The sequence below is a fragment of the Notamacropus eugenii genome, chromosome 1, assembly GCF_028372415.1.
Source record: "Notamacropus eugenii isolate mMacEug1 chromosome 1, mMacEug1.pri_v2, whole genome shotgun sequence".
Classification (NCBI taxonomy): Eukaryota; Metazoa; Chordata; class Mammalia; order Diprotodontia; family Macropodidae; genus Notamacropus; species Notamacropus eugenii.
In genome coordinates, this window is record NC_092872.1 from 130,111,015 (window position 1) to 130,127,151 (window position 16,137).

Below are 16,137 nucleotides of genomic sequence, written 5' to 3' on the forward strand. Positions count from 1 at the left end.
CAGATACATTAGGGTTAGATAGGGTAGTGAAGGAATCTATAGGTATCACTACTGAACCACTATCAATAATCTTAGGAAAATCATGGAAGATGATGAATCACAGAAGCCTGGAGAAGACCAAATTCTCCAATTTTCAAAAGAGAAAAAGATTCTGGAAATTAGCACTGGATTTGAAGTCAAAGGACCAAAGTTCTGATTCTGACTCATTAAATACAAAGTGGATAAGTTACACCCTCTATAGGCCTCAATTTCCTTACCTATAAAACAAGGGGCTTGGAGTAGATGATCTCTGAAGCTTATTACAGTGTCTTAGGGTCATTACTGTGTACATAAATTTGAGGCACAGAAAGTAAGACTGGATTGAGTATTCACTAATGCCAATACTGTTGCTGGAAGTTGCTTTTTAAAAATAGTACCAACTGTTAGAATATTTTACTAATATTCATGATTCTTTCTCATTCTTTCTCCCTATAATTTCTACCATATACAGAATAAATCCAACCTCCCCTCCCCACATGAGAGCCCTTAAATATTTGAAGACAGTTATTAAGTCTGCCTTAAGCCTTCTCTTCTAGTAAAACACCCCCAGTTACTTCTCATGTAATATGGTTCATGTCCTTCATCCTGCTTCCCCACTTTTGGGTATGTTCCAGTTTATCAATTTCCCTCACCTGGTACCTGGACTTGTATGCACAAGCACAAAGCATCTCTCTTTACTACACATTCTATTTTTAAAAATATAGCTAAGATAACTTCAGGTTGTTTTTAGACACCATATTACGGTGTAGTTCCTGCCACTAAAGCATAGCCATTTAAGATCACAGGATCAAAGATTCAGACATAGAATGTACCTTTGAGATCAGTCTACCTCATTTTATGGCGTAAGGAATTGAGGCCCAGAAAAGCTAAGTGATTTGCCCAAGATCACATGGGTCATTAAGGGGGAAGCCAGAATTTGAACCCAAGTCCTAACTTCTACATCTATCCTGCTTTCCACTGGACCATACTTCCTTTCCTTTTGATTTTCCCATAGTCACAAAGCTAGCAAATGAGAACTAGTATCTAAGGCTCCTGACTGTCTCTTTGTATTCATTCTATTTCTTCAACTAAGCCATGTTGCCTTCTTGTCTTATATTTACTTAATCATACGAAAATCCTTCAAAAAATTGGGAACTATACAATAACGTTTCTGGTAATGTCTGTGGAATGCCATAGCTCAGTCTCTATGAACTGCCTCCTAGTTTTAGCTCCACATCACTGGACATTAAAATTCAGAATGGACCATGGTACTTTCATCTACCACAAAAACAGTTTTTACAAGCCCTATTTCCACAAGAACAGCAAAGCCGAAGGTCCCTTCATTTTTTTTTTCACTTAAAGAAATGGACAAAAGATGAGATGTAGAGGACAATACAAAGAGTCAAGTCACTACAAAGTACTTTCAGTTCTTTATCCCTTCTAGAAAGAACACAAAATGTTCCTTATGTACATTTTGAGTATTACAAATAGAGTATATGCTTAGGTTTTTGAACTACATTCCATATTACTTAATCATCTAAAACTATAAATAGTAAGAAAGCAGAATGGTGATGTCAATCTTCTTATACCCTCTTTGAGAGTTCCAAATTACAAAAATATATGTAGTTGCATTAACTCCAAATTATTATAAACCTTGACTTTCTCAGTTAGTATAAATATCTGAAATCTACGTGACCCCCTCTTGCCCTCCTCCAACATTATTAACTCTCATCTTTCCAAACAAGGCCATCAAACTTGAACTTCCAGTTGAGTCTTTTACTTTAAGATCACTGAGGAATTATACTGGGCAAAAGTCACGTGGACATGTCGACTACAATTTGAAACTGTCAGTGGTGGTGGGGATACAAACTTCTTTACCTAATTGCTATCAAGGGTCTTGAATAAGTTACCAGTACTCAGAATACCCTGAAGGAAGCCAAACTTCCTCTGATGTCTGAAGTCTTCAGAAATCCATGTGTTCTTATTACTGCCTTATAAAAATGTTCATTGAGCAATGCTTCTGCATTAAGTGCAAAGTGACATGACCCCCCCAAAGCACCGAATAATACACTTCAAATAAATAACAATCATTTTAATCAATCCAGCCATGTTTAATTTACAAAATCAAGTTCACAGCTTTTTCCAATCTGTTTTCCCTAATACATATGACCTAATTGTTTCCCTAATGCCCTTTATCATGGTAAGGGGAAAAAATTCTCCAACTTCCTCTCCCATTTTCATGCTGGACTTTGCCAATGTTCTTAATAGAATAGCTAACAAAATCATCTTAAAAGAAACACCAAGAGCATCACAGTCTCTTCTGTGGTTGGCAGTTCTCTCTGGGGAAAGTGCTGCTGCAGGACAGTCTTGTTTTCTGGGGTTGTCCTGTTGTTTTGACTCCCTCATTTCAGTTTCTGTAGAACGTGTAAGAGGATGTGTGAGGTTCAGACTTGCTCCCGAGTGTGATCAAGCCTAGATTTCCTCTAGATGCCAGGTTGTGTTCACCTCTGGAATTGTCTCTGGCCTGGACTTGCAACCTGAGCAACCACCACCAGCAAACTTCTACTCCTTTGAGGTTGAGCTGTGAGACCCACTACTCTCCCATACTGATGATAGTAATTCACAAAAGCAGACTTTTAAAAAACGATTTTCACTAACTCTCGGCTATTTCTTTGGGAGATTTCCCTTTGATACTGGTCCATTCAAAGGTGCATACTGACCTTTTTCGCAGGATAAAAACCACAAGGGCACTAAGAGCTGCTATTTATGGAAGGTTCATAGGAAATGTCAAGGCCCTGCAGTCACGGTGCTTATGAATTTGTTGTAAATTAGTTTTCTAACACTACTGTCTTTATACCATCCACTGTCACTGCTCTACATCTTAGTTTGATTTGTAGCCAGAAAGAATGGGATACCTCACTGGTTTGTAAGCATATATGGGGTAACAACATTGCTTTGGGTATCATCAATAGCCGGAGACAATCTTCATGGGGAAATACTAGAAAACTTATTGTTATTCTATTTTATCTTTCTGATGATACTGGGGCAACCATATTCATTATATTGCTGCCATGCTCTTTAAAATCCCATTTAGAAACTTCAGAAAGCTATCTCTCTCTCACACAAACATAATAGTAGTGAAGGTTATTATTCTTTCCTCGGGTATTTAATGAAACTGCTCATTTTCTGCAAAAATCAAATCCACTGTCCAAAGTAATCTTTCTGGCATGAGCTAACTTACAAGGAGTGAAACTTTTAAAAGACAGGGTTCACAGACATTTCTGTAAATTGCAGTTAGAGATTAAACCATGTGCCACTTAGTAAGGTCGGAGCCATCTGACATTGAATTATACGAGGTCTCCTTTCTTTTCTTACCTCATGAAAGGAAGAAAGACATCATGGATCAGGTAAGCTTGGCTCTTGGAAACCAGCTGAGAAAGTAAGAGGAGGTAAAGTCCTAGGAGGGAGGATATAAATCCAAGAGCAATGGTAACTGAATAGAAATACAGGGATTGTTGCTATGACAGGACGGAGAGCCCACAGTGGCTCGCCTCATTCACACGGGCCACTCATCTAGAACAAAAAGTCAATCTACAGGAAGCCCACTTCTAATTGTCATACTCTTCATTCCCTTATAATAGATTCAGAGGGAGAAGAGCCTTCTGTAAACTACTATTAAGACCAACAATCAACATTTTAGACTGGCTAGATGGTCAACATGATGATGGGAATTTCAGCAAAACAAAATAGGGTCTATCCAGGAAGTGCCAGGGCTTTAGCTGCTGTGGAGCTAAAAGGGGAAGACAGACACAGTTGTCCTTTGTATGGGATGGTTTCTCTTCTACTCCTCACCATCCCAGGAGTAGATGGGAAGGAGTGATTGCAATTCCATGGGAAATAATAAAAGGGTCAGAAAGTAGACAAAACACAAGCATATATGGCTTTCAGGTTGTTGGAAACCAGCCTGGGTGTGCTGAGTACAGAAATGTCAAAGCAAAGGCAGTTGTGGTGTATGCATGAAGAGTGAGATGAGGGAAGTCTGGCAACAGTCTGAGAGTAAGTGGGAGGCCAAGAGCTTGAGCCGTAGCAGGGAGGGGCTTACACAGCTTGCTCCTTCCCCCTTTGGTCATTGTGGCATGTGGAGTGAATTCCCAGTGGTAGAACTTGTGGCATTCCCCAGCAGCATGTATCAGTATGGTATGAGAAATGATAAGAGCTGTAAAGCCAGAGTTTGTCTAGTAGGAAGCACTTGAATCCTGGACACAGTTGAGCTTGCTTCTCTGGGTTTCCACGTCCAAGGAAGGTGTCTTGGAGGGAAGACTCTAGGTGACCTAACAGTTACAATAGTGCTTTGGCTACTTCCTGTTGCCCCTAAATGACCCCAAGGAATTGCAATCACCTGCTCCACCTCCACTGCTCCCCAACAGCAAGGATGGGGAGGAACTCTTTTTTTGGGGTAGACGCAGGTAACAGCTGCGACCGTCTTCTCCCACCCCTGTAGTGTCCCATGCTCCTGACATCCCTTAACACAACTACAGTGTGTTGTTACCATCATGGCTAACCAGACACAAGAAGCTCAGTTTTCTTCATCAGAAGAAATGCCTTCAATTTCATCTCTGTCTCCACCAATTGCCATCCAAAAAGCTTTGGCCACCTGTGGAAAAAGTTTATAAAATTACAGGGAACAGCTAAATCCATGTCATACATATATTAATACTTCAAAACTGATATGAATCTTTGGTACTGGGTAAAAATCATTAAATCTGAAGTCAAAGGATCTGGGTTTGAATTCCAATTCTGCCCCTGAAAAAGTCCTTTCCTTAACAGGGAGGTAGTGTGATACAGTAGAAAAGGCAAAGCAGTTAGAGCCAGAAACTTTAATTCTAGAGTCTAGCTCTGCCAGTTACTGGCTGCATGATCTTAGGCAAGTCATGCTACTTCTCTGGGCCTCAGTTTCCTTAACAGTAAAATGAAAGAACTGGACTCAATGACTTTTAAGGTCTATTTCTAGTCCTAATTCTATGATCCTATGTATGAACCAAAACTCCAACATTATACTTACAACTGGAAGACTCCAGCCAGTTATAAAATCTCTTGTCTCTGGTTCAGTCTACAAGGACACACTCAAGTTAAAAGAAACTCTACATATTTGAAGACTGATATGGCTATTGTAACAAATGCTTTCATATTGTGCACGTAATGAATAAGTTCTTAATTGATATGCAAAATTTACAAGCAGAACTTCTCCTCTTTGAGGAGGCAGACACATAATTATTATCCTAATACCCAGCACAGCTTTAATGGACAGCTGCCCCATCTTACCTTTTCTGCATGCAACTTTCTTTGTTCATGAGGCAAAGTCGCTGCTTTGTCTAGGGAGGAAACAGAATTTAAGAAGTTCATCTAAAAGCACAAGAGAACCTGAAGACTGAAGTTCTAACCTCAGACGATATAAGGGTACTTATGAACTCTGAGTCCTCTGAAGTTTTCCAGATAGTAATGATGGAGATATCTTATTCATTCCCTGTTAACAGAAGTGTGTGTGTGTGGGGGGGGGGGGGGGGGGCGCGTGTAGGTGGGGGTAAGGGAAGAGAAGAGAAAAAAAAAAGAAGAGAAGGGATAGAGAGCTTAGCTCCATGCAATAGGGCTCTAATCTTGTTTACTGGAATCCCCACACACTCAGATGACTGCTTTTCTAAGGAGACTGAGGCCATACAACCACAAGCTCTTTTCTTCCATCCCAGGCTAAATTGTTACAATCTTTCTCTTTATCCTACCTTTCCCTCCAGTCTCAGAGGAGGAGGTGGCCCTTTCTTCTTGCTACATGTAAACACTACTTGTACCCTCAATCAAATATCATCCTTTCCAGGCCTTTGCTCCATCAATCATCTTTCATGCATCTTTAATTTCTCCTTCCACCGCATTCTTCCCCTAAAGATATGCTCAAGTTTTCCCTGGGTTCCACGCTCCCCAGAATCTTTCCTTGACCTTGAATGCAAGCTATATTGGCATTTCTCTCCTCACCTTCACTGTAAATGCCTAAGAACCTAGATGCCTCCACTTAATCTTTAGTCCCCTGCCATCCAGTTTCCATCCCCATCCTTCTCCTGAAATAGCTCTTCTGAGGATCCCAAATGACTTCTTTATTGCTAAGTCCAAACATCTTTTTTCCCAGACTTGTTCTCCTTAATTTCTCTGGGGCATATGACATCATGGACCACTTCCATGTGGTTAACAACACTGCCATAAAACAGGAGATCTCTAAAATCCAGGAATCAAGTAGCTGTGGCTCAGGAGCTGTCAGCAAGAAGACACTAAAAGGATTGGACAAATGGGCAAAGGAGATGAAAGGGGATCTTTTGATGGCACTAGGTTCAAGACTTTGTTGCACTGCCCTTATGTGGTTCCAGGCTGTAGTCCCAGGGCAAGAAGGAGCACTAGCATACTACAGCATATGGCCATAGGTGAGTGGGGACTCTGGTCACAGTTCCAGGGTAGAAAAGAGTACTCAGTCCAGATCATAGGCCAGGAGAGTAGTAACCACACTTCTCCTTAGATTGTACTACCTTGGAAGAATTGAAAACTTACAGACCCCCAGAACTAGCTCTGAAAACAGTAGCACAAAAAAACCTTAAGCTTGGGACAGTGCCCCTTCCACTGAGAAGTACTTAGACAAAGAAGAGCATTGACATAAAGCTAAAAATGAAGAAACAGGCTGGAAAAATGAGCAAATAGCAAAAAAGGAACCTAACCACAGAAAGTTACTATGGTTACAGGGAAGATCAAAACATAAACTCAGAAAAAGACAACAAAATCAAAGTAGCTCTATCCAAGGCCTCAAAAAAAAATGTGAACTGGTCTCAGACCCAAAAAAAATTCCTGAAAGAGCTCAAAAATCAAATAGAGGAAAAATGGGAAAAGAAATTGGAGAGATGCAAAAAAGTCATGAAAAAAGTCAACAGCATGGTAAAAGAGGCACAAAAACTCACTGAAAAGAACTCCTTAAAAAGTAGAATTGGTCAAATGGAAAAAGACATACAAAAATTTACTTAAGAAAATCATTCCTTAAAAAGTAGAACTGGCCAGATGGAAGCCAATGACTCCATGAAATATCGAGAGAAACAATAAAATCAAATCAAAAGAACAGGAAAAAAATGTGAAACAATTTTATTGGTAAAATGAATGACCTGGAAAATAAGTCAAGGAAAGATAATATAAGAATTTATTGGACTACCTGAAACCCATGACCAAAAAAAAAAAATAGATCTCATATTTCAAGACATTATTAAGGAAAACTGCTCTGATATCCTAGATCTAGGGGGTAAAAGAAACTGAAAGAATCCATCAATCATCTCCTGAAAAGAAATCCCAAAATGAAAATTCCCAGGAATATTATAGTTAAATTCCAGAGGTCCCAGGTTAGGAGAAAATATTGTAAGCAGTCAGAAAGAAACAATTCAAATATCATGGAGCCACAGTCAGGATAATACAAGATTTAGCAGCTTCTACATTAAATGACTGGAGGGCTTAGAATATAATATTCGAGAGATCAAAGGAGTTAGGATTACAACCAAGAATCACTTACCCAGCAATACTGAGTAATAATCTTTCAGAGGATAAAATAGACATTTAATGAAATTGAGGACTTTCAAACATTCCTGATGAAAAGACAACAGCTGAAGAGAAAATGTGACTTTCAAATACAAAACTCAAGAGAAGAATAAAAAGGTAAAAAGGAAAGGGAAATCATATGGGATTCAATAAGACTAAATTGTTTACATTCTTACATGGGAAGATGATATTTGTAGCTCTAAGAATTTTACCATTATTAGAGCAATCACAAGGAGTACACAAAGAGAGCATATGTATGTTGTTGTGTTTGTCCTTCGTTTTCTAAAAAGACCACGCCATCAGAGAAATGATGACATGACTTGCGCTTGACTTTGTTTTGAGGGAGGGAGGGCTGTGCAGGTCACCAGCCTCACTTCTCCTCCAGAGCCATCTGAATCGAGTGACCAGATATTCATCAAGATGACTGGAGATGACCCAGGATGCACTGGGAGACCTTGGCCTTTTTCATCTAAGGCCTAGTCAGGTACTTAGAGTGAGGTGATACCCATTCAGTGAACAGGCCTCTTTAAGAAGTAGTCAGTTGAGTGGGCAGAGCCAAGATGGCAGAGTAGAAAGATGCACATACTATAGCTCTTCTATACCTCTTTCCCCACAGCCCGTAAAATATCTGCAAAAAATGACTCTCAACAAATTCTAGAGCAGTAGAAGCCACAGAATGACAGAGTGAAGGACATTTCCGGCCAAAGGTAACCTGGAAGGCCAATAGGAGGCCTGTCCCAAGGGACGCTGAGCAGAGCGCAGCCCTGGCCACACGGCCCCAGGAGGAAAAGGACTGGAACAGGTCTCTGGGGCAGAATCCCCAGCAGGGTCTCAGATCCTTCAACCCACAAGCGCCAAAGAAAGCTTCAAAGGTCAGTGAGAGGGTTTTCCCAGCTGGGCGAGAGGGGAGCAGGGTCCCCCCCAGAATGGGCCCCAGGCAGTGGCGGCAGCAGCAGCAGTGAGGCTGCAGCGCTGCATGGCAGTGGCCGAGTCAGGCAGCAGCTTCCATTGTGGGAGCAGCTCAGCTTAAAGGCCCTGGGGGAACTGAGATGCTGATCTGAATCTCAGCCCTGAGTGGAGGCCTGGCCCCCACCCAAAACCCCTGGGGGAACTGAGCAGCTGATCTGAATCTCAGCCCTAAGCATGCTCCTGGAGGCAAGGAGGAGCACCAGGACCCTCATCTTGACAAAGGATTCAGAAGTCAAGTAACTGGCCAGGAAAAAGCCCAAAAAAGGGGAAAAAAATAAGACCATAGAAGGTTACTGTCTTGGTGAACAGGCATTTCTTTCCATCCTTTCGAATGAGGAAGAAAAATGCATACTGTCAGAGGAAGTCAAGGCTTCTGAATCCAGTACCTCCAAAATGAATATGCAGTAGGCTCAGGCCATGGAAGAGCTTGAAAAGCAAGTCAACAGTTTGCTAAAGGAGGTCCAAAAAAATGCTGAAGAAAGTAAAACCTTTGAAAATAGGCTAACTCAATTGGAAAAAGAGATCCAAAAAGCCAATGAGGAGAAGAAAGCTTTAAAAAGCAGAATTGGCCAAATGGAAAAGGAGGTTCAAAAGGTCACTGAAGAAAACAGTTCTTTAAAAAATGAGAGTAGAGCTGAGGGAAGCTAATGACTGTATGAGAAACCAAGAAATTACAAAACAAAATCAGAAAAATGAAAAAACAGAAGATAATGTGAAATATCTCATTGTGAAAAACAACCGACCTGGAAAATAGATCCACATGAAACAATTTAAAAATTATGGGTCTACCTGAAAGCCATGGTCAAAAAAAGAGCCTAGACATCATCTTTCATGAAATTATCAAGGAAAAGTGCCCTGAGATTCTAGAACCAGAGGGCAAAATAAACATTGAAAGAATCCACCAATCACCTCCTGAAAGAGACCCGAGAAAAGAAACTCCTATGAATATTGTGGCCAAATTTCAGAGTTCCCAGGTCAAGGAGAAAATATTGCAAGCATCTAGAAAAAAACAATTTGAGTATTGTGGAAATATAATCAGGATAACACAGGATATGGCAGCTTCTACATTAAGGGATCAAAGGGCTTGGAATAGGATATTCCAGAAGTCAAAGGAACTGGGATTAAAACCAAGAATCACCTACCCAGCAAAACTGATACTTCAAGGAAAAAAATGGTCATTCAATGAAATAGAGGATTTTCAAGCATTCTTGATGAAAAGACCAGAAGTGAAAAGAAAATCTGACTTTCAAACACAAGAATCAAGAGAAGCATGAAAAGGTAAACAAGAAAAAGAAATCATAAAGGACTTTCTAAAGCCAAACTGTTTCCATTCCTACTTGGAAAGACAGTATTTGTAACTCTTGAGACTTTTCTCAGTATTTGGATAGGTGGAGGGATTTTATACACATAGACACAGACACACACACACACACACATAAATAGAGAGCACAGGTTGAGCTGAATCAGAAGGGATGATATATTTAAAAAAATGAAATTAAGGGGTGAGAGAGGACTATATTGGGAGAAAGGGAGAAATGGAATGGGGCAAATTATCTCTCATAAAGGAGGTAAGAAAAATCTTTTTGAATGGAGGAGAAAAGGGAGGAGGTGAGAGGGGAAAAGTGAAGCTTCCTCTCTTCACACATGTCTTAAGGAGGGAATAACATGCTCACTCAATTTGGTATGAAAATCTATCTTACACTACAGGAAAGTAGGGGAGAAAGGGACAAGTGGGGTAGGGGGGATGATAGAAGGGAGGGCAAACGGGAGAAGGGAGTAACTAGAAGTAAACACTTTTGGGGAGGGACAAGGTCAAGAAAGAGAATAGAATAAGGGGGGCACAGGGTAGGATGGAGGGAAATATAGTTAGTCTTATACAACATGACTATTATGGAAGTTTTTGCAAAATGACACATATACAGCCGGTATTGAATTGCTTGCCTTCTCAGTGGGGATGTTTGGGGAGGGAGGAAGGGAGAGAAGTTGGAATTCAAAGTATTAGAAATGAAAGTTGAGAATTGTTATTGCATATAACTGGGAAATAACAAATACAGGTAATAGGGTATAGAAATTTATCTTGCCCTATAAGAAAAGAGAGAAGATGGGGATAAGGGAAGGGTGGGGTGTAATAGAAGGGAGGGCTCATTGAGGGAAGGGGTAATCAGAATGCAAGGTGTTATTGGGTGGGGGGAGGGGAGAGAAGGGGAGTGGAACTCAAAATTTTGTGGAAATGAATGCCGCAATCTAAAAACAAACAAACAAATAAATAAGTGAATAAATAAATAAAAAAAGTAATCAGTTGACTATGATGGAATGATATCTAAAAAAATAAAGAGGTGAGAAAGGATGCATGGGAGAAAAGAAGGAAGAGGTAGAATGGGATAAATTATCTCACATAAAAGAAATGTGAAAGAAGTTTTACAGTGGAGGGGAACAGACTGAAGTATGCTATTTTTCACTTTCTTCTTTTTTAACTTGAATCTTCTTGTACAAAATGACTAATATGGAAATACTTCATATGATTGCACATGTATAACCTCTATCTGATTGCTTACCATCCCGGGGGGTTGGGAGGCAGGGGAAAGGATAGAATTTGGAACTCAAAACTTTATAAAAACAAATGTTAAAAAACTATTTTAACATGTAATTGGGGGGAATATTTTATATATATATAATATTATATATATTTGTATAATACATATATATATAATATATATAAAAGGAAAAAAGAAAAGTTGGTGGAGGCAAAATGTGAATTTTTGGGAAAGGATACAATAGCAAAACCTTCTTATTAACAGCAACTATAAGTAAAAAGAGACCTTTAAAAAACAGACTATATCATGGTCCATTTAGTCATTGTTAAAATTTCATGAGAATGACATCTGGAAGGGCCCTACCCCTGCAAAGAGTTTATAGCAGTTGTTAGCTAACAGACTATTCCCTGAGCGCACAGAATAGATCATAATGATGCAAGGCAGAAAGATTTTTATAAGATCTAACTTACATTTAAAGTCTCAAGCCCTCTCGGTGCAATGTTATGGTTAGTATTTCACACACATAAATGTAAACCAAGGTTCCATTGTCTTACACAAAACTCAGTTACATGACATTTCTGTGAGACTGAAACATGGTGGTAAATTCATTTTCTACCATATGTGGCTGAAATACATTCATTATAAATAAAAGTAACATATTCACAACATATTTTTACTTACCTTTCATTTCTTTTAGCTTTGAAAATAGTCGTTCAAAATTTTCCACATTTCCTCCTCCAGTAGTGAGACTAGCTAACTCTTGGATATCTAGATCTAGCATGGGGTCTGAAAGGAATGTTTGTAAGAATATTAATGCAAGATTTCATATATGGTAAATACACCGAATCCTAAGGTTAAAAGGTTCTTAGGAAACAAAATCATATAAATTTAATTTTTACTTTATCCTCTTCTATGAAGATGCTACTTCATACTTTGACACAGAATTAAAATATGTAAATTAATTTGGGAAGTTTCATTGCTTTTTATAAAAAATGTTAATCTAACCCAATCATAAACACTGAATGTTCCTCTAGTCATTTAGGTCTTTTTTTCCCACCTATCATTATAGTTTTACAGAGGTTCTCACATAAGTTATCTGCTTATTTCTAAGTAGGTTAATTCCCATTTATTTGATGGGTTTTTGTTACTGTAAAGGGGGTTTCTTCATGATGCTTCATTGATCTTAATTGCTAGTATATAAATTGCTAGTATGTAAGAATTTGAAAGACTTCTGTGGGTTAATCTTGTATTCTGTGACCTTCCTATACTAATTTATTATCTCCATTAATTTGTAGTTGAGAGATTTTCTAAACATATGTCATCTGCAAACAGTAGTATTTTTAGCTTCATTTACTGTTTTGTACCAATTATTAAAGTTTCCAATATTATGTCAATAAAAGCATGTATCCTTATTTTGTAACTGTTTTTAGTAGTAATGTTCTTAATATTTTTTCTGTTGCCTATTGGTTTAAGTGAATATTTCTTAGTGTTAAGGAAAAATCATATTTCTATTCTTTTTAAGTATTTTTCTCATGAATGAATGTTGGGTTTTATCTAATTAAATTCAAAAGTATTTATTAAGTGCTAGGAATACAGCAACAAAACCAAAAAGATTCTGCTTTCAATGAGCTTTTATTGTATTATGGGATGATGAATTGAGAGAATGCAACCTATATATAGATAAAGAAAAAGTGACTTCCAAACGAGACAGCACTGCGACTGATGGGACCTAGTAACACTTCCTGTGAGAAGTTTGGATACAAAAACAAAAATCTGAGGCCTTAAAAAAATGGCTCTTTTCATCCTATGTTTACTAACATCTTTTGTTTCACATAACTTCTATTTCAGAATAGATCCTCATCCTCTCCCCTATCATAGCCCTTATAACACATTTTTTCAGCCTAATTCCAAAAGGTTTTTCATAATAACTGACAAAGGCCCTCCCCCTCCCCCTCACTGGATTCACAGAAGCAATCATAATTTCCTTGAAGGCTCTTTTATTTATATGTTACATTATATGTTGGTAGTTCCTGTGATGTTTAACCAGTCTTGCATTCACAGAATAAATAAAGAATATTTCTCAAAGTATACTGTGGTATCTTGCTAGTTAATTTCATTAATTAGCATTTTTGTATCATGTTAGGTACATTAGTCCACCGTTCTCCTTTTAAATGTTATTTTTTGCCAGCTTTAAAAATTAACACCATATTTTTTTTCATAAAAAATATTGGGGGTAGTGTTCCATGTTTCTCTATTTGTTCTTGAAAGGTTGGAAAGAATTCATTTGTGAATCCATCTGATCCAGGTGGTTTTTCTGAAGAATCATTTTTAATGATTTGCTTTGTTTTTCTATTTGAATTAATTTTTCACTATATCCATTTTGGTAATTTATATTTTTATAAATAATCAACAATTTCTTTTTACATTGCCTAACTTCTTAGAATACAGCTGTGTGTAATATTCTTTAATAACATTCTTAATTGCTTTTGTATTTGCTGTGATCTTTCCTTTTTTCCGACTGTAATTTTGCCAAGTTGAATTTTCTTTTTCTAACGTTTACTAATGATTCCCTCCCTGCCACTCCACCCCATTATCTTTTCAGAGAACTAGCACCTACCTAGTTTAACTGATCAGTTCAAATGTTCTTTCACTTTCTCTTCTCATTTATGCTTCTCTATTTTTAAGCTTTCTCTCATCAGTGCCTCCCCAACCTCTTTCCCTTTTTTGCCATTTTTTTCTCATCTACATAAAATGCCTATTTATAGGTAAGTACTGAATTATTTTAGGATGGACTTTTACATTTATTATTAAACTCTATTTGGATTTTTTCTAATGTAATCAGAAAGTACATAATTTGATGGGCTTGTGAACTCACTGATCCCTCCAAAGGTGCAGTCTGCAACTCCTTACATCTTCCCATTGCCCACGTTCTCCCAACATGCTAGGGCTCTTCTTCTAAATCTCTTAACATGATATTCATCATCTCATTTGATTTGATATGTAAAGTGCTATATGAATCTGTAGCAATGGCAGCAGGGTGGTTAGGTACCAACGGAGCACATGGATTGTCAATATCTTATTTCTCACTCAGGTTCTCAGCTTGGCCCAGCTCCTCATGAGGGATATGCTGTAGTATATTCACACCTACTATATGAATCTTCATTGCTATTTGGCAACTTACAACTTTTATTCTGTTTAGTCTTTTAAAATTTGCTGATAGTGTTTCACAAGAAGAATATTGCTATTAAAGAGAGAAACCTTTGTTTCAGGGAAAAACCTGTAATCACTGAGAGCACTGTACAATTTCCCAAATACAATGCAATCCATCTTCTTATTCCTGTTTACTTCTGGCCCTTTTCATCATCCATCAATGGTTACTGTCCAAAATATATGTACCAATAGAGTAACTCTGAGTTATCCTTCCAACTATAGATCAACGTCTGGACAATTTTGATAACATTTACAAGTCTTGTGTTTATTTTCTTCCTTGGAGAATTACCCTAAACTCAAGTGATTATGGATCTCATTTAGGAGGCAGTACAACATTCCAGAGCTTGACGCAGGCAGTACAATGTCACCCATCAGTAGGAAGATTTGGAGGACTTCTCCATACATAAGAAATCATTCGTCCAATTAAAATTAAACTCCATGTATCTGGACTATTCTTTGCTGGAAATCAAGTGTTTTTCAGCAAAAGAGGTTTATTAAATTTCAGGGGATAACTGTGGTTAAATTTCAGAAGGAAGTGGTGATCAAAGTTGGGGAAATTGCCTGGGGAAAGCCTGGGTCAAATGGGACTTTGTTGCAGGGAACTAATAATCAGAGAACTACAGCTAAGCCAGGTTTGCACCACCTGTGGCCCATGGGCCACCTACAGCATGCCAAAGACTTTCAGGTGGCCTGCAAAAACAGTAGAGGAAAACATCCTTTGTATGCAGAGGAATTCCTTGGTGGGCTGCAGGTTGTGCAGGCTTGCTCTAAGACAACATTCTCATGGTAACATGCTTGCTCTCCATAGTGGGCAGAGAATCACACCTCATGGAAGATTAAGGTATGCTTACATTTTATTTCATTTGCAAACTGAGAATTAAATTTCTAACAGAGAAGAATTAAAGGCATCTGAAGGGGGCTCTGTTAGGTCAAAAAGCACATGAGTACCACCCAACTTCTGAAGGGAAAGAAAGAACATCAGAAATCTAAGTAAAAAAACACCTATAACTGAGTTCACACTGTGCATTGCTATTATATGGTTTATATGCAATAGATTTACATGCTGGGCGACCTGTGTTCTAGTTTTAGATCTAATGCTAATGTGACTGAGCAAACCACTTACTGTTCTTGAGCCTTAGTTGCATCATCTTCAGAATGTTGATAAGAATATCTACCCTAAATAATGGATATGGAAATAGTTTGGCATAGTTTTGACAAGTACTAAGCATTAAACCTATGGAGGTGTGTTATCACCAACAAAATCATGAATTACTACTATTGTTTCACTTTGAGGAAAAAAAATAACAAACACTGAAATATACTATTTCATCAAATGTTAGACAAAATATGGGTTTTGTCTCTTTTATCATACTGGAATCCTGCCAGGAAAACCAACAGAACAGCAGCTAAATGTTGGCTAAACAGCTGCCTCTTTTTCTGATTCTAATAATTATAGATGGGGCTTAAATTCATTTTTCTTCTCTTCTACTCATTTAAAATCAACTCCTTTTTCAATGACTTATAGCAATATTTCTGTTCCAAACTAACCAACCTAAACAAAGTGTTTCTTGGTAGCCAAGGAAGAGACTTACCTACAATGCTATCAACCTGGGGGTCAGTTGTGTTAGAAGCACTATCTTGATGGTCAAAGCAGCATTCAGTCCCGTCTCCTACAGGCAAATGAGGCTGGTGGTAACAATTAGACAACGAATATGTCACTTCAGAATTAAATCCAGGTAAATTCTCAGGCTTAATTCCCAGGCTTTCTTAGAAGGGTGAGAATAAGCCACGAGAA

General features: G+C 38.2%; 1 protein-coding gene across 7 annotated transcripts in view; it reads right to left on the minus strand.

Annotated features, from left to right (window-relative positions):
- Positions 1 to 2,095: 2,095 nt before the first annotated feature.
- Positions 2,096 to 16,137, minus strand: part of AAGAB (alpha and gamma adaptin binding protein) — a 63,581-nt gene continuing 49,539 nt past the window's right edge. For 2 of the 7 annotated variants that reach the window (XM_072614827.1, XM_072614856.1), the window contains exons 7-11: positions 15,935 to 16,028; positions 11,814 to 11,918; positions 5,341 to 5,390; positions 4,581 to 4,672; positions 2,096 to 2,432 (exon numbers count right to left, since the gene is read on the minus strand). In XM_072614827.1, the coding sequence (XP_072470928.1) occupies positions 4,595 to 4,672; positions 5,341 to 5,390; positions 11,814 to 11,918; positions 15,935 to 16,028 (327 nt within the window). In that variant the 3' untranslated portion in view covers positions 2,096 to 2,432; positions 4,581 to 4,594. Of the gene's footprint in view, positions 4,673 to 5,340; positions 5,391 to 11,813; positions 11,919 to 15,934; positions 16,029 to 16,137 lie in introns of all 7 variants that reach the window. The other 5 variants (XM_072614820.1, XM_072614846.1, XM_072614805.1 and 2 more) reach the window with 3 other exon arrangements.